The sequence below is a fragment of the Pseudophryne corroboree genome, chromosome 7 (genome assembly GCF_028390025.1).
Source record: "Pseudophryne corroboree isolate aPseCor3 chromosome 7, aPseCor3.hap2, whole genome shotgun sequence".
NCBI classification, from domain to species: Eukaryota; Metazoa; Chordata; class Amphibia; order Anura; family Myobatrachidae; genus Pseudophryne; species Pseudophryne corroboree.
In genome coordinates this window covers 333,043,361-333,067,564 of record NC_086450.1, presented here as the reverse complement: position 1 = coordinate 333,067,564, position 24,204 = coordinate 333,043,361, and the positions used below count along the sequence as shown (strand labels likewise).

Sequence of the window (24,204 nt, the reverse complement as noted above, 5' to 3'; positions counted from 1 at the left end):
GACTTGCTGTTATCCTGTATGCACCCAACAAACTGGGTGCTCTTGCTTTTAAGCAGACTTTTGCTAGTTGGATGTGTAATACAATTCAGCTTGCACATTCTGTGGCAGGCCTGCCACAGCCAAAATATGTAAATGCCCATTCCACAAGGAAGGTGGGCTCATCTTGGGCGGCTGCCCGAGGGGTCTCGGCTTTACAACTTTGCCGAGCGGCTATTTAGTCAGGGGCAAACACGTTTGTAAAATCCTACAAATTTGATACCCTGGCTAAGGAGGACCTGGAGTTCTCTCATTCGGTGCTGCAGAGTCATCCGCACTCTCCCGCCCGTTTGGGAGCTTTGGTATATTCCCCATGGTCCTTTCAGGAACCCCAGCATCCACTAGGACGATAGAGAAAATAAGAATTTACTTACCGATAATTCTATTTCTCGGAGTCCGTAGTGGATGCTGGGCGCCCATCCCAAGTGCGGATTATCTGCATTACTTGTACATAGTTACAAAAATCGGGTTATTATTGTTGTGAGCCATCTTTTCAGAGGCTCCGCTGTTATCATACTGTTAACTGGGTTCAGATCACAGGTTGTACAGTGTGATTGGTGTGGCTGGTATGAGTCTTACCCGGGATTCATAAATCCTTCCTTATTGTGTACGCTCGTCCGGGCACAGTACCTAACTGAGGCTTGGAGGAGGGTCATAGGGGGAGGAGCCAGTGCACACCACCTGATCCTAAAGCTTTACTTTTTGTGCCCTGTCTCCTGCGGAGCCGCTATTCCCCATGGTCCTTTCAGGAACCCCAGCATCCACTACGGACTCCGAGAAATAGAATTATCGGTAAGTAAATTCTTATTATAAGAGTCCACCAACAAAGAGTCCTCTTTCCTTTTCTGTGTGTGCAACTGGAACAAAAATCTGGTAATATATGGGAGCAACACACAATCGACCATTTGCTCCCAAAGACTGAAAAACAGAACAAAACAGTGTTCAGACAAAGGAGCCACAAAAAAGTACACAAAAGGGGCAAGTGCATGACGGGCAGCACATAACTCAGGAAACGGCCAAATAGACATTTTCTATCAAAACACAGTTCCGGAGCAACATGTGCCAGATTTATTTATCTACATTAGAGCCCTATTTGTGCCAATAGGAATTTGTCTTTTATCCCAGTCTGTGTTGAACTCTCGACAAAATGGAACACTTATAATTCTGTGTTTTGAAAATGTTATGCTCGGTAATCATATGAACGTGTGGGGAATTTACTAACAAGGGAAGATGTGTATCAATCACCCATTTGCAGTAATTTTTTAGCTACAGATTAGTACTAACTTGATGACTGCTTATTTCTTTACTTTGTAAAATACAAGAATTGGTTTTCAACCTAGGTCTCACTTTAAACAATTGCTGATAACTTGACAAAATTATGTTTGTTACGTAAAGATGAACCCCATGCTTTTCTTAGAATGGCAAATCCTGTAATGCAGCCACAGTAATCTATTAGTATTGCATATGGTACCTTGGATACCTCAGGAGCCCATGTTTTGAGAGGCCATAATTAAGCATGTGCAAACATGCTGTTAACTGGTGTAGATTTCTTCATGCCATTGCTTGGGGGAGCTCCTCTGTCAAATTCAGTCATACAAAGTTTGTAAGTTTGACGAGGGAAGGAAAAACCAAAAAACAAAACAAGACTACTTGTGCATATCAGATGGGGAGATTTTGTTGGTAACAAATGTAAGTTTGTAATATAGTCTACAAATATATAAATCTTAAAAGGGAATGATTACGTACAACAGTTCCACTTGAGTAAAAACGGAGCCCACATCTTTTCTGACATAATAAAATTTATTTCCATTTCATGCATTACGGCAGCTACAAGAGTAATCATTTAAAACTGAAGGACAATAGCTTTCTCTGGCCGTACAATGTAGCCTCATTTGTGAAATGAATGGAAAATCCACAGATACAAAGAAACAAAATTGAACAATCTTCACTGTTTTGATCTGCAAACTGACAGCCACAGACTGCAGAGGATTCTAGGAGTTCAGCATATTACATCTGAATACATTTCACTCTGAAGTTAACCATAATCAAGTCAAAAAACTCTTAGAAAGTCAAGGAAACGTCCAATATAACAAGCATATACTATATCCCCCTTCACAAAAGATGTTTCCTTTATTTTTGGCCCCTCTTAAGACTGTTATAATTGTACAGCTAGAAATAGCTACACTATTGCTCTTCATATCCTGAGGATCGCTGGAACGAAAAAATGCTAGTGTGTCATTCACCAATTACCAGAGACATTTCTAATGCTTTCAGTTCTAGACAAGCCAAACTCTTGATATGTAATGTTTACTGATGGCAGAACTCCTACCTATCTCACATATCCAAAAGGTATAATATGTGCAAACTTGTATGAGCTCAACACTGACCGTTCTCTGCTCATCTCAAGACACTTGAAGCAGCAAAAAATCAAGCCTTTATATTTCACAACACAAAGACTCAACTGTAACTGAGAAATTAAATCCTTCTCAGGTAGTATTTAAAATGTAGCTTTGGAAAAAGCTACCTATGTCTTCTTCATGAATTGTAAATAAAGTTGGATTTGAATTCTTAAAATATTTAAAGAATCTGCAGATTAATACAGACTGATGCCCCAAAACAAATTCCACTTTCTTTTGATACACAAGCTATAATTGAATATAGAAAATACAGGTATTTTACTATACTTCATGTCAATATGGTACTTTGTGATAATGAGTACAATTAAATTGGTATTAAGTTTGCGTACGTTTAGTTTTAATCTAGGTGGGCTAATTTGTTTACAACAAAACCGCAACAAAGTATTTTATTTAATACAAAACCTGTATTTCAAGCTCGTCTTTCGAAAACTGTGTGGGGTATCTAAGAGAAGGGTTTTTTTTTTTTTAAGTCACTGAGGTGGATATTCAGTTAAGAATAGGGAGAAAAATATCCAAGTCAATATTCTAATAAAATACTAGGAATTTGTTTTTAAGAAGTTAACGCAGCAGTGTTACATTCAGGTTAAAAAAAAAGAAAAAAGCATTCAAAAGCAATGCAAATACTGAAAAGGGGTTTTAAATTGATATTTTATTAACATGGTAGTTTTCTCTGTAACATGTGCTTGCACATTTGCACACTCTGAATGGTCTGCTTAGAATTATGGTGTTTATGTAATGGACACGAGAACAGGGTAGTATTGCATGTATTTATATATATATAAAAAAAAAAATTATAATAGAAAAAAAAAAAAATCTTAGGTTTTCGTTATTGTAGGCAATTTTGTCCACATCACTTACAAGGCTATTGCCAAATCTCTCCAACGATGCAGACTTTGGAAGGGATGAAAATAAAATGTTGAGTAGGGGAATTCAACAGTGGCATAGCAGAGCTCTCAATATGAGAAAGCTGACAATGTGGACTTGTTCTTTTCTGCTGTGTAATTTTGTCATAGGGAAGAGTGTATTGTCAATGGGCAGAAAGTAAGAAGGCGATGTGAAGTAGGCTTCTGTAGAGTCAATTTTCCTCACAGTATTGTGCAGGGTCAAGAGGAAAGCTTAATCCTTTTCAGGAACCAGTTTCAAGACCTTTCCAATTGCAATGGTCTTACCTAAAACAAAAAAAAATGTTCTTAGCAATAATATTTATACACACTACTGTAACAATACACTTCTGTCTGGTGTACTAAAAAGAAAAGAAAACCCACCATGATCAAATTTTATAGAACAAAGATCACTGAAAATAGCAGCTGCAACTTTTCACCATTATCTGTGTATATATATATATATCTATCTATATATATATATCTATATCTATATATATATATCTGTATATATAGTGGATGGAAGCAGGCGGCACTCAAGCAGACTCATAGGTGGTGAAAAAAAGCGGTCCGTTTATTGATCCGACATGTTTCGGGGAACACCCCGTCCTCAGGGCCTAACTGGTTAGGGCCTCAGGGCCTCTGCCGTAAGGTGTAAAAAGGACACCCCGTCCTCAGGGCCTCTGCCGTAAGGTTTAAAAAGGGGAATCTGTCCGCCGTAAGGTGTAAAAGGGGCTCTACCTGGTGTAGTGGTGCTACTATGCGGCGTAATTTGAATAATGGAGACTACTGTGCACCGTTATATGAATTGGTACTATTTTGTGGCCACACCCCTTCCCCACGAAGCCACGCCCCTATATTTTTTGCACACACCTATGGCGCGCACTGCCCCTTTTTTACATGGAGGTGGGGGGGCTCCGATGCAGTTTCTTGCACACAGTTATGGCACTGTTGCTAGGTATCCATTTCTCTGGCCCTGAGCAGGTCCCCCTGCCCAGATCCTCTCCAGGGGTGAGGGGGTGGACTTGGATGGGATGGGGTCCCAAAGCATTGTCGCACCTGGGCCCACCGCTCGCTAGTTCCGCCACTGACCCTGTGCTACAGAAAAAAAAAGTCCATAGGGGACGTAGAAATAGCTTGGACAGGTGAGAGTCTGGGCACCAAATAATTATATTTAAAAAATAAATAAAATAAATATTCCCAGCAGCTCTATACACCCTTTCCACTATACCCCGCCCCCAGCCAGGATAGAAAGCCCACGGCAACAGCTAGGAGAGGAAGAAGGAAGATCTTCTGGCACACACCAGACATGCATAGGCATCTGTACAGAGAGCCAGTACCAAGGAAACAACCCCTGCAAGCCAGGTGAGTCAGAGTGGGCGCTGTGTTCCCACTATGAACTCGAAGAAAAAGGATTTAACAGATAAGTACATAAATCCTGCTTTCAATCTTTGTCCACTAGGGGGCACAGGGACATTCAACAGCTGTACCATTAAGGGCAGGGATGCCTCTGAGCTGCAATGAGAACTTTAAAACCAAAGGTCACATACAAAGAAGAGATCAAAATGCGTAGAAACTAAGACCACGTGGCCGCTTCACAAAGTTGCTCTTCAGAAAAACCACCCTGAGTCACCCATGAAGGTACTGCCGACTGGATGGAATGAGTAGCTGGAACAAAAAGCTCCGCCGCAGAGTAGGCATGGCAAAATGGTAAGCAGAGCTACCTGGCCAAAAGGTATGTTTGGAAGGCGGCCAGACCCACTTGTGAAAAGAAATCACACAAAACTGAGAATCCGACCCACACAGATTATTGGCCCTGTCCACATAAATGCTGAGAGCCCTCATGACATCAAGAGGCTCTCTGGGGGAAGAGCTCGGAGCATCGTAAGCCAGAACCACAATCTCTCAAATGTGTCTGGAGACGCATCTACATGAGAAAAACAATAACACGCTCAGTTTGTACACCCGACAGGCTGACGCAATAGCAAGTGAGAAGACAGTCTCCCACGTGAATCAACGAATGTCCAGTGTGACCAAAAACTTTAAGGAGAATACATTAGTGTCTGAAGTATCAAGGACAGGTTCTGTGGAGTTACCTGTAGGAAGAAACAGTGGCTGTACATGTAAGACATCTTGAAAGAACATGCAAAAATCTGGTGAGTGAAATTGGTCTCTGAAAAAATAGGATTTTAATACCTACCGGTAAATGCTTTTCTCATGGTCCATAAGGGATATTGGGGAAAACCAGTACGATGGGAGTATAGACGGGGTCCAAAGGAGCCAGTGCACTTTAAATTTCTTCTACTGGGTGTGCTGGCTCAAGCCCTCTATGCCCCCTCCCACAGGCAGTTCTAGGTAAAAACGTGCCCGAAGGAGAAAGGACATATATGAGAGCAGGAACATGATAACAAAGGGTGGTGAGATTTACAAACCAGCACACCACTAACATATAACAACCAGCAACGGCTGGTAACAACAACAGCAAACAGCTGAACAGGTAACCATACAACAAGAACCTGCTGAAAAGTCAACGCACTGAGGTGGGCGCCCAATATTCCTTATGGAGTACGAGAAAAGGATTTATCGGTAGGTATTAAAATCCTATTTCTCTTATGTCCTATAGGATGCTGGGGATTCTACGCAAGGACCATGGGGAATAGACGGGCTCCGCAGGAGACATGGGCACTATAAAGAAACTTTAGAATGGGTGTGCACTGGCTCCTCCCTCTATGCCCCTCCTCCAGACCTCAGTTAGATCCTATGCCCAGAGGAGACTGGGTGCTTTCAGGGGAGCTCTCCTGAGTTTCTCTGTAATAAAGAATTTTGTTAGGTTTTTTATTTTCAGGGAGTCCTGCTGGCAACAGGCTCCCTGCGCCGTGGGACTGAGGAGAGAGAAGCAGACCTACTTCAGTGATAGGCTCTGCTTCTTAGGCTACTGGACACCATTAGCTCCAGAGGGATCGGAACGCAGGTCTCACACTAGCCGTTCGTCTCAGAGCTGCGCCGCCGTCCTCCTTGCAGAGCCGGAAGATAGAAGCCGGGTGAGTATACGAAGAAAGAAGACTTCACAGGCGGCAGAAGACTTCGGATCTTCACTGAGGTAACGCGCAGCGGTAACGCTGCGCGCCATTGCTCCCACACACACAGGCACGGATGGGTGCAGGGCGCAGGGGGGGCGCCCTGGGCAGCAATAACCCTCTTGGCTGGCATAAACGGTATATTCAGCTATGGCATTATAATATACAATCCCCCGCCAGGTTTTTTTGCATTTTGAGCGGGACCGAAGCCTGCCGCTGAGGGGGCGGAGCTTGATCCCACAGCACTAACCAGCGCCATTTTCTGCACAGCAAGCTGCTGAGAAGCTGGCTCCCCGGACTCTCCCCTGCTGAACACGGTGACAGAGAGCTTTGAAGGAGGAGGGGGGCACATAATTTGGGCGCAGTCAATACATGTATATATATATATAAAAAAAGCGCTATATATATCTGGGAATTGTGTTTCCATGGTCATTGGCGCTGGGTGTGTGCTGGCATACTCTCGCTCTGTCTCTCCAAAGGGCCTTGTTGGGGGAACAGTCTCCAGATTAGAGATTTCCCTGAGTGTGTGGGGTGTCGGTATGTGTGTCTCGGCATGTCTGAGGCGGAAGGCTCTTCTAAGGAAGAAGTGGAGCAAATGAGTGTGGTGTCTCAGTCGGCAACGCCGACACCTGATTGGTTGGATATGTGGAATGTTTTAAATGCAAATGTGAATTTATTACACAAAAGGTTGGACAAAGCGGAGTCCAGGGGAAATACAGGGAGTCAATCCCTGCCTTTCACTATGTCACAGGGCCTTTCTGGGTTTTAAAAGCGTCCACTATCCCAAGTAGCAGACACTGATACCGACACGTATTCTGACTCCAGTGTCGACTATGATGATGCGAGATTGCAGCCGAGATTGGCAAAAAGTATTCATTATATGATTATTGCAATAAAAGATGTGTTGCATATCACAGATGACCCCTCTGTACCTGACACGAGGGTCCACATGTTTAAGGAAAAGAAACCTGAGGTTACTTTCCCCCCTTCACATGAGTTAAATGAGTTGTTTGAAAGGGCTTGGGAAACTCCAGACAAGAAACTGCAGATTCACAAAAGGATTCTTATGGCGTATCCTTTCCCGGCTAAGGACAGGATACGGTGGGAATCCTCCCCCAGGGTGGACAAAGCATTGACGCGCTTATCCAAAAAGGTGGCGCTGCCGTCTCAAGATACCGCAACCCTCAAGGATCCTGCGGATCGCAGGCAAGAGACTACCTTGAAGTCAATTTACACACATACTGGTACATTACTCAGACCGGCGATAGCGTCGGCTTGGGTTTGTAGCGCTGTAGGAGCGTGGACAGATACCTTATCTGCTGAAATTGATACACTGGATAAGGATACTGTTTTATTGACCTTGGGTCATATTAAGAATGCTGTCCTATATATGAGAGATGCTCAGAGAGACGTTGGCCTACTGGGTTCCAGAGCCAACGCCATGGCAATTTCTGCTAGGCGAGCCCTGTGGACCAGACAATGGACGGGTGATGCCGACTCAAAGAAGCATATGGAGGTTTTGCCTTACAAGGGTGAGGACTTATTTGGGGAAGGTCCCACAGACTTGGTTTCCACAGCTACTGCAGGTAAATCCACTTTTTTACCTTATGTTTCCTCACAGCCAAAGAAAACACCACATTATCAGATGCAGTCCTTTCGGTCGCATAAATCCAAGAGAGTACGGGGATCTTCCTTTCTCGCCAGAGGTAAGGGCAGAGGGAAAAAGCTGCCAACTACAGCTAGTTGCCAGGAACAGAAGTCCTCCCTGGCTTCTACAAAATCCACCGCATGACGCTGGGGCTCCGCTGAGGGAGTATGCCCCAGTGGGGGCACGTCTTCGACTTTTCAGCCACGTCTGGATTCAATCACAGGTGGATCCCTGGGCAATAGACATTGTTTCCTAGGGTTACAAGCTGGAATTCGAAGAGGTGCCTCCTCGCCGGTTTTTCAAATCAGTCCTACCAGCTTCTTCCCCGGAGAGGGAAGTAGTTTACATGCAATTCAAAAACTGTGTCTTCAACAAGTGGTGGTCAAAGTTCCCCTGCTTCAACAGGGGACGGGGTACTACTCAACCCTGTTTGTGGTCCCGAAAACGGACGGTTCGGTCAGACCCATTCTAAATTTAAAATCCTTAAACCTATACTTGAAAAGGTTCAAATTCAAGATGGAATCGCTGAGAGCGGTCATCGCCAGCCTGGAGGGGGGGACAGTGGACTATATGGTGTCCCTGGACGCCTTTTAAGACAGGCGAGAGTCTGAGACATCCACCCCAGGGGTTCCTCCTAAAATTTTCTACCTTGAAGTGCAAATGGGAAAGTGCGCAAAGACTTTTTGGACACTTAGAATTTTTGGTCTGGAGTTTTCCAGGCCTGTTTTAATAAGTCATCTTACTCTGGAGATTCAGGGAAAGCGACATTGGGCTTGTTTTGTTCAAAGAAAATATACGTTATGGTAAGAACTTACCGTTGATAACGGTATTTCTCGTATGTCCACAGGTTTCCATAGGATAACATTGGGATATGCTGGAGCGTCAGCGGATTAACACCAAATCGATCACAAGCTTTGTGGCCTTACAGGATGCACCGGGCTTGTCCATATAATCCCGCCCACGAGTCAGTCAAATCAGTTGTTTCCAAAGTATTAAGGCAGGAGCATTATGTAGAACCCTATTCAGGCAAGAAGAACACACATGCACACCCTTCCACGCAAGAGGGAAGAGGTGAGTGAGTATAAAGATTCTCAAATTAGGTGCGTCAGGGTGGGATCCCTGTGGAAACCTGTGGACATAGGAGAAATACCGTTATCAACGGTAAGTTCTTACCATAACGTATATTTCTCCGGCTGGGTCCACAGGTTATCCACAGGATAACATTGGGATTTCCCAAAGCAAATTTTTAGTGGTGGGGACGCTCCTGATTGGACAGGAGAACCTTTTGCCCGAATTCAGCATCATGAGAGGCAAAGGTATCCAAGGCATAATGTCTAATGAATGTGTTAATGGAAGACCATGTGGCTGCCTTACATATCTGTTCTGCTGAAGCACCATGTTGTGCTGCCCATGAAGGACCTCCCTTACGTGTAGAGTGAGCAGAGACATTAGCAGGAACAGGGAGATCAGCTCGAGAGTATGCTTCTGAAATAGTCATTCGAAGCCATCTTGCTAGCGTCTGTTTAGTAGCAGGCCATCCCCTCTTATGAAATCCATAGAGAATGAAGAGAGAATCTGTCTTTCTGATGGCACTGGCACGATCTATGTAGCTTCTTAATGCACGGACTACGTCCAGCAACGCTTCTCCCGCAGAAAGTCCCGATACCTGAAAAGCCGGGACTACAATTTCTTCATTAAGGTGAAACTTTGATACCACCTTTGGAAGATAACCAGACTTCGTTCTAAGAACGGCTTTATCTGGATAAAAACTCAGAAAAGGAGATTTACATGAAAGTGCTCCTAAATCTGATACTCTTCTAGCTGATGCCATAGTCAGTAGGATGAGTACTTTAGCTGTTAACCATTAAGATCCACTTTTTTTAGTGGTTCAAACGGAGCCCCTTGAACTGCTTTGAGAACCAGACTTAGATCCCATGGCACTGCAGGAGGAAAAAAAGGTGGTTGAATGCACAGCATTCCCTGGAAAAAAGTACGCACATCTTGTAAAGTAGCAATTTTCTTTTGAAACCATACAGTCAATGCCAAAACTTGAACTCTCAAAGAAGCCACCTTCAAACCCTTATCCATTCCTGCCTGAAGGAAAACCAAGATTCTGGATACTCTGAAAGATTTTGGATCATTATGTCTTTCACTGCACCAATGCATATAGGTTCGCCATATTTGGTGATAAACGCGAGCAGAGGAGAGTTTCCTTGCTCTAAGCATTGTTTGGATTACCTGTTGTGAAAAGCCTCTTGATTTTAGGATAGAGGTTTCAACAGCCACGCCGTCAAAGACAGCCGATCCAGATGCCTGTGACAACAGGGACCCTGCATTAGTAGATCTGGACGTTGAGGGAGCAGAATTGGCGCATCCATCGACATCCTCTGCAGATCTATGTACCAATGCCTTCTGGGCCATGCCGGAGCTATTATAATCACGGCACCCTTTGCTTGCTTTATTTTCCTCACCAGCCTGGGTAGCAGGGAGATTGGAGGAAACAGATATGCCAGATGAAAGTCCCATTTCGATGACAGTGCGTCCACCAGGATTGCTCCAGGATCTTTTGTTCTTGACCCATATTCCGGAACTTTGTGGTTCAGACGGGACGCCATGAGATCTATCTCTGGCAACCCCCACTTGTCTACTAGTGTCTGAAATACTTCCGGGTGTAAAGCCCATTCAGTTTCTTGAATGGTGTGCCGACTGAGAAAGTCCGCTTCCCAGTTTAGGACTCCTGGAACGAACACTGCGGACAATGCTGGAAGATGGAGTTCTGCCTATTTTAGTATGTGACTTACCTCCTTCATTGTTCTTTGGCTGCGAGCGCCTCCCTGATGGTTGCGGTACGTGTATGACCCTCCTGCGAAATCCCTTTGCTCTAAAGAGCCACCCAGTCAGAGCGAGATCCGGAGAGTGGCCGTGGCCAATCTGGGATCACTAGTATAATCGCTCCACCATCCAGCTTGAATTTGCTAAGCACCTGTTGCATTAACAAAATTGGAGGAAAACTTAGAGCAGAAACGTCAATAGCACCGATAGAATATCCACTAGTAACGCTCTGGGATTCTCGGTGCAGGAACAGTACCTCGGCAGCGAATGGTTATGCTGAGAAACCATTAGATGTAAGTCCGGAAGACCCCAGCTTTTTTGACCAGCAACCGACTGTCAGATGTATAGCCCATTCGCCTGGATGCATGTCCTAGCAGCTCAGAAAATCTGCCTCTGGGAATGAATACCGCCTAAAAAGCAAGAAAGAACCACTTTGCCCAGCAAAAACACATCTGACTTCCTTCACAGTGCTGTGGCTTCTAGTGCCACCCTGGTTGTTTATGTAAATGACAGCGATTACGTTGTCAGACTGCACTTTGAACGGACTCCCCTGGAGGAGTGGCTGAGCCATGCAAAGAGCCCTGTATATCTCCCCGAGTTCCAAGACATCGATGGGAAGCTGGAACTCTTGAGACGGCTACCAGCCCTGGAATGACCCCTGACAAGACAATGCCACCCCCCCCCACCCCCCGAAGACTTGCATCAGTGGTGTGGAGGACCCAGTACGGACAACTCCTGACCAGGTGTTGCCAGTTAATCCACCATAGGCAGTGGCGAACCTACAGCGAGAGGGTTATTGTCTGAGCCTTCATGTGCAAAAGAAGTTTGTTCCACCAGGCAAGATCCTCCAGTTGCAGAGGATGAGTGGAACTGGGCATTCTTTCACCAAACGTGAAGACCAGAGTCCCCCCAGGGTCCACATGCAAGCATGGGAAGACCAAGTAATGTGCGAACCTTGGACTGTAGGGCCTGAATCTTGTCATCCTGAATCCCGAAATCCAGCAGAGCACTCTAATGCAACATCTGCTGAGGTTGTGTTAACGAAGACTTGTTCCAATTAAGCTTCCATCCGTGTGACTGTAGAAGTGCCGCTGTCAGCTAAATATGGTATGCGAGAACTTCCAGTGAATGCGCCAGGAGCAGAAGGTCCATGACCTTAGGCTAGACTTGCGGTGCTGTGGACAGCCCAAGAGGTAATGTCTGAAACGGATTTGTTTTTATTTTTATGATACGGACATTAAATTGCAAGGCTGAGAAAATGCTGATGACTGGCACAAATAGGGGTTGTGTAAATAAGCATCCTGTATGTTCAATGAAGCCATAGAGTCCCTCATCTTCTTGGCCAGGATAATGGATCAAAAGGTACACCATGCGATACCTGGGAATATGCAGATACTTATTCATCACCTTTAGATTGATAAAAGGTCTGAATGAGCCTAGAAAGGTTGGCATAAAACCCAAAATCCCTCAAAGATGGAGGGGAACCAAGATGATGACCTGGGAGGCCAGAAGAGTGAATTGACTCCCTGAGGGCTTCAGCTTTTTCTGGATCCTCTGGGAAACCAGTGAAGAACTGCATTTGGAGGTCGCGTCCAACAAGTCAGGGCAAATTCTTGAGAGGCACCTCTGACCCACGCGTCTGACGTGGTTCGCATCCACCTTGAGGCGATTAACAGAACCCGGCGTACCACCCTGGGGATTCACCAGCTGGAGGCCCGCACCGTCATGCGTCAGGATGGTCAGCTGTCTTGAAAGCAGGCCGTCTGGTAGACCAGGATTATTTACCACGGGGAATAGATCCCTTTGAGGACGCACCCTGGAAGCGAATGGACGCCTGCCCTCTCGCCTTCCATTGAAGGTGCTGACAAGAAGGCAACTATATTGTTTTCACTCCTGCCCAAAAAGAATATCCCTGGAATATGGAAGCTCCTCTAAAGCCTTCTTAGAATTTGCATCCGCCCGCCAAGAGTGCCCTCCTGGCCTCAACCGTACAAGCCGACACCTTCAATGTTAAGATCCCAGATTCAACGGTCGCTTCTCTCTTAAGAGTGAGCTCGCACACTCCATGTGTGCAACAAGAGACAACAATTCTGCTGGTCCCCGAGCTGAGACCAACCTCCACATCCTCTGCGACCAACAGCCTTAATCACCCAAGCAGATGCCAGAGCTGAATGTGTAAAAGCAACCGCACTGTAATAAGCGGTTTCAAGTTCTCAAGCTTCTGGTCTGTGGGATTCTTAAGGGAAGACACATCCAGAAATGGGAAGCCTGCCTCCCCTCTTGTGTGGACCCCAGGGCAACTGTAACCACTGTCAGGAATACCCAATTCCAAAACTGCCCTGGTATTTAGTTAATAGAGTGTGGTCCCCCCCAGAGCTGCCACTACCAGCATTGCTGGTGGTCTCCACACTGGCAGTGATAAGCCATGACGATGCTGCTCCTGCGCTTGCCTCCCCCATGCGTCCAGCTGCAGGTGTCACCAGGAGAGACATATGCAGGCACACCCCTGCGGAAATCACCAACTGGTGCTTGGTGTTGGAGTGGCAGTCATGTAGCACGCCTGACACCGTCTGCTCAGTATTAATAAAAACTAATAAAAGAAATAAAGTTACAGAGGGACCACCTAAAGCAGTCCTCCCAAGAAAAAAGGTGCCAGCTCCTGCCTGGCACCAAACAAATACCGGCTGGCCGGTGGCACGGTATAGTGGAGAAGGAGTCTGGGGCTGCTGGGAGAAAAACTAACCATTTGGTGCCTAGACTCTCACCTCTATAGGCTATACCCAGTGTTCCTGTGCCCCTAGTGGATAAAGAAATACATTTTCTGCATAAGGGTAGGAGTGAACTACGTGCCTTATCATGCACATAATTACATCTGTACAAGTGGGGTCACCCAAACAATGATAGTGGGAGACCACGCTTTCAAATGATGTGCCCCCTCAGTAGTTATTGTCTTGTGTTCAGCAGACAATTAGTGAAACCGTACATAAACAATAAAATTTTCCACAGATGGCAGGGATATAAAGACCATTTCTCTCCTATCTTGCATAAAATATAAATGTGGTCCATGTAATGTGGTAAGTGGACTAGTTTCTAAAGTGGCAGGCCTAGCTTCCTCCACATGGTAACTGTTCAAATGGAGACAGCAAAAATGTGTGGGGGGGGGGGGGGGGGGGAGAATATGCATTTTCATTTCAACGCCAGATTTGTTTTTGTTTATTTACCATACACATGGAATCCAACTATTTTGGAAAGGTGTATTATTGGTGAAACAAGCACCACAAAGTATTTTTGTGGTATTTCTAAGATGAAAAATATAATAATCATGTTTGCTTATGTTTACCTTACTTGACATATCAATAAAAACAGTTTTTTAGCCATGTGAAAAAACAAAATCTTCCGGAAAAAAGCAAACAAGGTATAATTTGTGCGGTTACCGCATAAAAAAAAAAAAAAAGTATTTTCTCTCTCAAAGTCGCTGGTTTGTCCCCTTCTCTGCTGAGGCTTTTCTCACCCTTGTGCTAAGGACTTTTTGTAGCACTCATCACACCCTAACATCAATATCACCTACAATTTTTTATTTTACTGGGCCATACAGTCTGTATAAACGTCATGCACCTACTTTGGATATTGTAAATGTTAGTATGATCATGTATCATAACAATGTGGTTCTCACCTTCGTCTCGCAAGGTAAATCGACCCATCTGAGGGAAATCTTTGAATGTTTCAAGGCAAATAGTCCCCGCTGTCCTTAAGCGGGCAATGCATACTTGATCTTGTTTTACAAAGCGGGGCCGTATCTTACTTTTTTCCCCTGATTTTTTGTCTACCAAACAGATTAAGGCCTAACAAAAAAAAAAAAAACACGTTAGTCCATTGAGACGCCAATTGTAGTGGAATATTTCACTAGACATCAAATGAAACTACAGATAGATAAGAATGTACACATGTAATATGTAAAAATATACAAACGAAAACCCTCACCGTTATTTCAACTTCTTCAATACATGTATGAATATGCAGCACTGCGTTGTAACCAGGACAAATAATTGACTTGTGCTCGATAATCACAATCTGAAAAATGAAGACAAAAACGTAACCAGATAAAGCTTATAAAAAATAAGATTTTACTCACCGGTAAATCTATTTCTCGTAGTCCGTAGTGGATGCTGGGGACTCCGTAAGAACCATGGGGAATAGACGGGCTCCGCAGGAGACTGGGCACTCTAAAGAAAGATTCAGTACTATCTGGTGTGCACTGGCTCCTCCCTCTATGCCCCTCCTCCAGACCTCAGTTAAGGAAACTGTGCCCGGAAGAGCTGACATTACAAGGAAAGGATTTTGGAATCCAGGGTAAGACTCATACCAGCCACACCAATCACACCGTATAACTTGTGATAACCATACCCAGTTAACAGTATGAACAACAGAGCATCAGATCAACCCTGATGCAACTATACATAACCCTTATGTAAGCAATAACTATATACAAGCATTGCAGAAGAAGTCCGCACTTGGGACGGGCGCCCAGCATCCACTACGGACTACGAGAAAGATTTACCGGTGAGTAAAATCTTATTTTCTCTAACGTCCTAGTGGATGCTGGGGACTCCGTAAGGACCATGGGGATTATACCAAAGCTCCCAAACGGGCGGGAAAGTGCGGATGACTCTGCAGCACCGAATGGGCAAACACAAGGTCCTCCTCAGCCAGGGTATCAAACTTGTAGAATTTTGCAAAAGTGTTTGAACCCGACCAAGTAGCTGCTCGGCAAAGCTGTAATGCTGAGACCCCTCGGGCAGCTGCCCAAGAAGAGCCCACCTTCCTAGTGGAATGGGCTTTCACTGATTTTGGATGCGGCAATCCAGCCGCAGAATGAGCCTGCTGAATCGTGTTACAGATCCAGCGAGCAATAGTTTGCTTTGAAGCAGGAGCACCCAGCTTGTTGGATGCATACAGGATAAACAGCGAGTCAGTTTTCCTGACTCCAGCCGTTCTGGCTACATAAATCTTCAAAGCCCTGACTACATCTAGTAACTTGGAATCCTCCAAGTCACGAGTAGCCGCAGGCAAAACAATAGGTTGGTTCAAATGAAAGGATGACACCACCTTTTGCAGAAATTGCGGACGAGTCCGTAATTCTGCCCTGTCCATATGGAAAAACCAGATAGGGGCTTTTACATGACAAAGCCGCCAATCTGACACACGCCTAGCCGGAGCTAAGGCCAATAGCATGACCACCTTCCACGTGAGATATTTTAACTCCACGGTTTTAAGTGGCTCAAACCAGTGTGATTTCAGGAAACTCAACACCACGTTAAGATCCCAAGGTGCCACTGGTGGCACAAAAGGGGGCTGAATATGCAGCACTCTTTACAAACGTCTGAACTTCAGGAAGAGAAGCCAGTTCCTTTTGAAAGAAAATGGATAGGGCTGAAATCTGGACCTTAATGGACCCCAATTTTAAGCCCAAAGTCACTCCCGACTGTAGGAAGTGAAGGAAACGGCCCAGCTGGAATTCCTCTATAGGGGCATACCTGGCCTCACACCAAGCAACATATTTGCGCCATATACGGTGATAATGCTTAGCCGTCACGTCCTTCCTAGCCTTTATTAGCGTAGGAATAACCGCATCCGGAATGCCTTTTTCTGTTAGGATCCGGCGTTCAACCGCCATGCCGTCAAACGCAGCCGCGTTAAGTCTTGGAACAGACAGGGCCCCTGTTGCAACAGATCCTGTCTGAGAGGCAGAGGCCATGGGTCCTCTGTGAACATTTCTTGCAGTTCCGGATACCCAGTCCTTCTTGGCCAATCCAGAACATTGAGTATTGTTCGCACTCCTCTTTTTCTTACGATTCTCAGCACCTTGGGTATGAGAGGAAGAGGAGGAAACACAAACTGACTGGAACACCCACGGTGTCACTAGTGCGTCCACAGCTATCGCCTGAGGGTCTCTTGACCTGGCGCAATACATTTGTAACTTTTTGTTGAGGCGGGACGCCATCATGTCCACCTGTGGCAGTTCCCATCGATTTGTAATCTGTGTGAAGACTTCTTGATGAAGTTCCCACTCTCCCGGGTGGAGGTCGTGCCTGCTGAGGAAGTCTGCTTCCCAATTGTCCACTCCCGGAATGAACACTGCTGACAGTGCTTGCACGTGATTCTCCGCCCAGCGAAGAATTCTGATGGCTTCTGCCATCGCCACCCTGCTTCTTGTGCCGCCCTGGCGGTTTACATGGGCCACTGCGGTGATGTTGTCTGACTGAATCAGCACCGGTTGGTTGCGAAGCAGATGCTCCGCTTGACTCAGGGCGTTGTATATGGCCCTTAGTTGCAGGATATTGATGTGCAGACAAGTTTCCTGACTTGACCACAACCCTTGGAAGTTTCTTCCCTGAGTGACTGCCCCCCATCCTCGGAGGCTTGCATCCGTGGTCACCAGGACCCAGTCCTGTATGCCGAACCTGCGGCCCTCGAGAAGGTGAGCACTCTGCAGCCACCACAGAAGAGACACCCTGGCCCTGGGGGATAGGGTGATCAGCCGATGCATCTGAAGATGCGATCCGGACCACTTGTCCAACAGGTCCCACTGAAAGTTCCTCGCATGGAACCTGCCGAAGGGAATGGCTTCGTAAGACGCCACCATCTTTCCCAGGACTCGCGTGCATTTATGCACCGACACCTGTTTTGGTTTTAAGAGGCCTCTGACCAGAGTCACGAGCTCCCGAGCCTTCTCCGCCGGGAGAAAAACCTTCTTCTGGTCTGTGTCCAGAATCATGCCCAGGAAGGGCAGACGCGTTGTAGGAATCAGCTGCGACCTTGGAATATTCAGAATCCAGCCGTGCTGTTGCAACACTTCCCGAGAGTGTGCTACGCTGATCAGCAACTGCTCTCTGGACCTCGCCTTTATGAGGAGATCGTCCCAGTATGGGATAATTGTGACTCCTTGCTTTCGCAGAAGCCCATAATTTCTGCCATTACCTTGGTAAATATTCTCGGTGCCGTGAACAGATCAAACGGCAACATCTGGAATGGGTAATGACAATCCTGTACCACAAATCTGAGGTACGCCTGATGAGGTGGATAAATGGGGACATGAAGGTATGCATCCTTTATGTCCAGAGACACCATAAAATCCCCCCCTTCCAGGCTTGCGATGACCGCTCTGAGCAATTCCATCTTGAACTTGAACCTTTTCAGGTATATGTTCAGGGATTTTAAATTCAATATGGGTCTGACCGAACCGTCCGGTTTCGGTACTACAAACATGGTCGAATAGTAACCCTTTCCTCGTTGAAGGAGGGGAATCTTGACCACCACCTGCTGAAGATACAATTTGTGAATTGCAGTTAACACGGTTTCCCTCTCGTGGGGGGGGAAACCGGCAGGGCCGTCGGTGAGGTGGCATCTTCTCAAAGTCCAGCTTGCATCCCTGAGACACAATATCTATTGCCCAGGGATCTAACAGGGAGTGAACCCACTTGTGGCTGAACTTACGCAGGCGTGCCCCCACCGGGCCTAGCTCCGCCTTGTGGAGCCCCAGCGACATGCGGTGGATTATTGTAGAGGCCGGGGAGGACTTCTGTTCCTGGGACCTAGCTGTGTTGTGCAGCTTCTTTCCTCTGCCCCCGCCTCTGGCAAGAAAGGACGCACCTCGGACTTTCTTGTTTCTCTGTTCTAAAGGCTGCATTTGATAATGTCGTGAATTCCTAGGCTGTGCAGGAATATAAGGCAAAACAGAATTACCAGCTATAGCTGTGGAGACCAGGTCCGCGAACCTTTCTCCACACAATCCTCAGCCTTCCATATGCCTCTTAAGTCGGCATCATCTGTCCATTGCATATTCTACAGGACACGTCAAGCAAAAATCAACATAGCTTTGACTCTAGGACCCAGTATACTCATGTCTCTTTGGGCATGTTTCATATATACATATCGCTTAAGACAGCATCTTTAATATATATATATATATATATATATATATATATCTCTATCTATCTATATATACATATGTATATCTATATACATACTAGGGTCTCAATCTCTGCTGATAAGGTACCTGTCCATGCTGCCACAGCGCTATAAACCCATGCCGACACAATCGCCGGTCTGAGTAGTGTACCAGAATGTGCACGCTATCTGCAGGATCCCTGAGAATAGCCGTTACGACAGGTTACCTTTTGGGCAAACGTGACACCCTAGGGGAAGATTCCCATCGTATCCTGGCCCTAGTGGGGAAAGGATACTGCCTGAGAATTCTTTGTGGGAAACTGCAGTCTCTTGTCTGGAGATTCCCGCTCTTTTTCCTCATGAGAGGAGGGAAATTTACCTCAGCTTTCTTCCCCTTAAACATGTGTACCCTTGTGTCAGGGACAGATGAGTCATCAGTGATATGCAAATCATCTTTTATTACAATAATCATATATTGAATACTTTTCTGCCATTTTGGCTGTAACTTTGCATTATCGTAGTCGACACTGGAGTCAGACTCCGTGTCGACATCAGTGTTTATTATTTTGGATAGTGAGCATTGAGAGACACTGAAGGTCTCTGCGACAGAGTGACAGACATGGGTAGATTTCCTGTCTGTTCTCTAATCTAGCTAAGGTGAATTTATTGCACTTAATTACACATATCCAAACAGGTGTCGGCGTTGTCGACGGAGACACCCTCACACACATATTTGGTCCATCTCCTCCTTAGTAGAGCCTTTTACCTCAGACATGTCGACACACACGTACCGACACCACACACACAGGGGATGCTCTATTTGAAGACCGTTCCCACACAAGGCCCTTTGGAGAGACAGAGAGAGAGAGTATGCCAGCACACACCCCAGCGCTATATGACCCAGGAATCACACAGTAACTTAGTGTTAACCCAGTAGCTGCTGTATATATTGTTTTTACGCCAATTTATGTGCCCCCCCTCTCTTTTCACCCTCTTCTTCTGCAGGGGAGAGCCTGGGGAGCTTCCTCTCAGCGGAGCTGTGGAGAGAAAATGGCGCTGGTGAGTGCTGAGGAAGAAGCCTCGCCCCCTCAGCGGCGGGCTTCTGTCCCGCGATTTTGTGTAAAAATTATGGCGGGGGCTCATGCATATTACAGTGCCCAGCTGTATATATGCTGCTTTTTGCCAGGAGGTACTCAATTGCTGCCCAGGGCGCCCCCCCCTGCGCCCTGCACCCTACAGTGACCGGAGTGTGTGGGTTAGTGTGGGAGCAATGGCGCACAGCTGCAGTGCTGTGCGCTACCTCATATGAAGACAGGAGTCTTCTGCCGCCGATTTTGACGTCTTCTTGCTTCAACCCGCCGGCTTCTGTCTTCTGGCTCTGCGAGGGGGACGGCGGCGCGGCTCCAGGAACGGACGACCAAGGTTAGGTTCCTGTGTTCGATCCCTCTGGAGCTAATGGTGTCCAGTAGCCCAAGAAGCGCAACCTAGCCGCAGTTAGTAGTTTTGCTTCTCTCCCCTCAGTCCCACGTAGCAGAGAGTCTGTTGCCAGCAGAAGCTCTCTGAAAATAAAAAAACCTAACTAAAATACTTTCTTAATAGCAAGCTCAGGAGAGCTCACTAAAATGCACCCAGCTCCTTCCGGGCACAGATTCTAACTGAGGTCTGGAGGAGGGGCATAGAGGGAGGAGCCAGTGCACACCAGTAGTCCTAATTCTTTCTTAGAGTGCCCAGTCTCCTGCGGAGCCCGTCTATTCCCCATGGTCCTTACGGAGTCCCCAGCATCCACTAGGACGTTAGAGAAATATGTATTGGGGTACCATAGTATTGACATATTTAAGTTCATCCCATAAACGGTGTTAAAAAAAAATTACAGCCAAAATCCCTTTGACTGCTAAGGGGAAGTTACCGCTCGCCTAATCTTCCTAACGGTCCCTGGAAAGATTTGCATTGTCTTTAAACAACTACTGATTGACAAACCGAAGATATCTTTTTACCTGTGCATCAAAGGTACGCCCAGAATGACAGAGGTTGTTCGGGTCGCAGAGTATAAATCCTGGAAGAATTTCCTCCTCCTCTATACCTTTCAGCCTGAGCTTCAGATTTTCTCCAGACGCTACAAGCTCCGTCTCTACTTCATCAGAAAGTAATCCAAGAACTTCAACAGTGTGCTTTGAGGAAATGAGATACAAAATGTTAAAATACAATATTGTACATATCCTGTATATTGCCATCTGCTCTTAATAAAAAAAACATATTTTGTATCAAATATTTAAGTGGTATCCCTGCAGCCAGAATACAGACATCGCAGAATGCAGACAACGACATCCCGAATAGGCTCACCATCCCGGCCAAACGAGAAGACACCGTTCCACTGGATAGTTAAGCCAGGGAGACAAGGGGGAGGGAATTAGGGTTAGGATGTAGGGAGAGCAGGTTAGGGTTATGCAACACCACCGAGGACTACAGCTGTGGGTAGGAGGAGGGCGGGGGGAGAGTATACTTACCTTCCCCTATCAGGATCCCAACCATTGAGATGCCGCAATCGGTATTCTGAATGTCGACATCCCGGACTCCATGCAAGTCAAACCCAACCCATTTAAGCTACCAGGTGCCGTTATTACCAATTAGGTCTCCGTTTATTGTACTGTATTTTAAGCACTATATTTTTCTTCTTGTTTATTGAAAAATTAAAGGAGGGGATGTTTTTGTGTTTATGACCCTATGTTCATTATTATTTTTGGCCTCGGGTCCATTATGGAGAATTGTATTCCTGAATTTTCCAATACCATCATAATATAGGATTAATTGTGCAGAATTCTCCTCCCCGTTTATATGAGCACTTATCGGGCATAGACTCTCATTGTGGGTTCAAGATCTTACGACATAGGGGTATATTCAGTAAGAGTCGGGTCCATTCCGACATGCAGTTGTCGGAACGGACCCGACAACCCCTATTCAAAGAGCGGGCAAATGAGACTGTCCGATTTGTCTAGTCCTGCCGGGTGCGCTGACAGCAGCGGCGGCGGGAACAGAGAGCGGTGGCCGCGGGGAGGGAGGGAAAGTGTGGCGGCCGGCGGGGGAGCGGAGATCGGTGGCCGGAGCTGGCAGCGGGGGGTGATGTCTGCGGAGGAGGCACAGCAGGGAGAGAGGTGCCTGGCCGGGGAACGGCCGTCAAGGTACCTCTCATCCCTGCTCCCCGTCTCCTCACCTCAATCCGACTTGTTTTCAAGTCGGATTGAGTTTGTCGGAAAGGGGGCCAAAACTTGTCGGATTTGGCCCCGTTTCAGACACCAGCAGGCGGATCGGCTGGTGTTCCGCTGATCCACCTGGTTTACGTCAGCATTCTGACAAGTCAGGAAACCCGACTTGTCGGAAAAAATGTGTCCGTACTGAACAGGTCGGAACCCCTTCCGACCTATTCCAGTCGGAAACTGCCGTCTTTCCGACTAGACGGCAGTTTCCGACTCTTACGGAATATACCCCATAGCCTGCAACATCAGAAATCTGTTATATCCTATATAAAGCTTCTTTCCTACTTTTCTCTCTTCTAAATTATAACTTGGAACTCATCAGCCAAAGTGTCATATGCCAGGTCGATACCGGGTTATTTGTGCGATGTGAAAGAGGTATCGGCTAATCATCCAAGTTTGGAATGTGCTTTGTATTTTTTTTCCACTTTTCTCTTGTTTTGTTATTGAAAAACTACACATTTTTAAAATGTTAGTTTTAGGCAGCGAGTGATAAATGTAAAATAACACTGAAGACTTAATTTGAACAATATTCTAGTTCAGCTACTGTAAGAGGGTCTGTGTTCTTAACTGTGCACATTAGTTTTTTCTTTTAAAGCTACATTTAGTAATTAATCCACATATGCAGAATCTTAAACCTTCCAGTATATAACATTCTAGTCATGACTGCCAACATTATAGAAATTGCTTTCTTTCATAGGACATGTGCTTGACCAGGATGAGACAGAAAAGCAGATTCACCGATATTTTAGTAGTGCGTTATAAACCTGTACAGCTACACAGAGTTTAAGATTTTAAGTGGGCTTTCCTACCATGAACGGTTCTACACTTATCCTAAGCAGAACCAGCCCTGTACTATAGACTACTAGCCTAAGCAAAACCTACTCTGCACTACAGACTACTAGCCTAAGCAAAACCTACTCTGCACTACAGACTACTATCCTAAGTACAACCTACTCTGCACTACAGACTACTATCCTAAGTACAACCTACTCTGCACTACAGACTACTATCCTAAGTACAACCTACTCTGCACTACAGACTACTATCCTAAGTACAACCTACTCTGCACTACAGACTACTATCCGAAGCACAACCTACTCTGCACTATAGACTACCCTAAGCACAACCTACTCTGCACTACAGACTACTATCCTAAGCACAACCTACTCTGCACTACAGACTACTATCCTAAGCACAACCTACTCTGCACTATAGACTACTATCCTAAGCACAACCTACTCTGCACTATAGACTATCCTAAGCACAACCTACTCTGCAGTACAGACTACTATCCTAAGCAGGACCTACTCAATAATATAGACCATATCCAAAGCAGAACCTACTGTGTACTAAGCATACTCATAACAATGTACAGAAAGCATTGAGTAATAAAAATAGGATTTTTATTACCTACCGGTAAATCCTTTTCTCGTAGTCTGTAGAGGATACTGGGGTTCCATTTAGTACCATGGGGTATAGACTGGTCCACTAGGAGCCATGGGAACTTTAAGAATGTGATGGTGTGGGCTGGCTCCTCCCTCAATGCCCCTCCTATCAGACTTGGTATAGAAACTGTGCCCGAGGAGACGGACATACTTTGAGAGAAGGATCGATAAGGACAGTGGTGAGAATCCGAACCAACACACACACACACACACACACACACACACACACACACACACACACACACACACACACACACACACGAGGAAAGCCAAGCTAACCAAACTTGAAACAGGAACAGCAACGGCTGACCCAACATTACTTCACCAAGTAACAGTGCAGGAATAAGGAAGTATCCTCTACGGACTACGAGAAAAGGATTTACCGGTAGGTAATTAAAATCCTATTTTCTCTTACATCCTAGAGCAGGCATGTCCAAACTGCAGCCCTCCAGCTGTTGTGAAACTACATATCCCAGCATGCCCTGGCAGTTTTGCTGTCAGAGAATGCTAAAGCTGTGTCAGGGCATGCTGGGATGTGTAGTTTCACAACAGCTGTAGGGCCACAGTTTGGACAAGCCTGTCCTAGAGGATACTGGGGTCCATTTAGTACCATGGGGATGTACCAAAGCTCCCAAACCGGGTGGGAGAGTGCGGAGGTTCCTGCAGAACT

General features: G+C 45.9%; 1 protein-coding gene across 4 annotated transcripts in view; it reads right to left on the bottom strand.

The window, feature by feature from the left end:
- Positions 1-1,817: 1,817 nt before the first annotated feature.
- GSPT1 (G1 to S phase transition 1) overlaps positions 1,818-24,204 on the bottom strand; it is a 151,499-nt gene continuing 129,112 nt past the window's right edge. For all 4 annotated transcript variants that reach the window (XM_063934348.1, XM_063934349.1, XM_063934347.1 and 1 more), the window contains 4 exons: positions 20,833-21,006; positions 14,873-14,962; positions 14,565-14,733; positions 1,818-3,622 (listed from right to left, as the gene is read on the bottom strand). In XM_063934348.1, the coding sequence (XP_063790418.1) occupies positions 3,570-3,622; positions 14,565-14,733; positions 14,873-14,962; positions 20,833-21,006 (486 nt within the window). In that variant the 3' untranslated portion in view covers positions 1,818-3,569. The remainder of the gene's footprint in view (positions 3,623-14,564; positions 14,734-14,872; positions 14,963-20,832; positions 21,007-24,204) is intronic.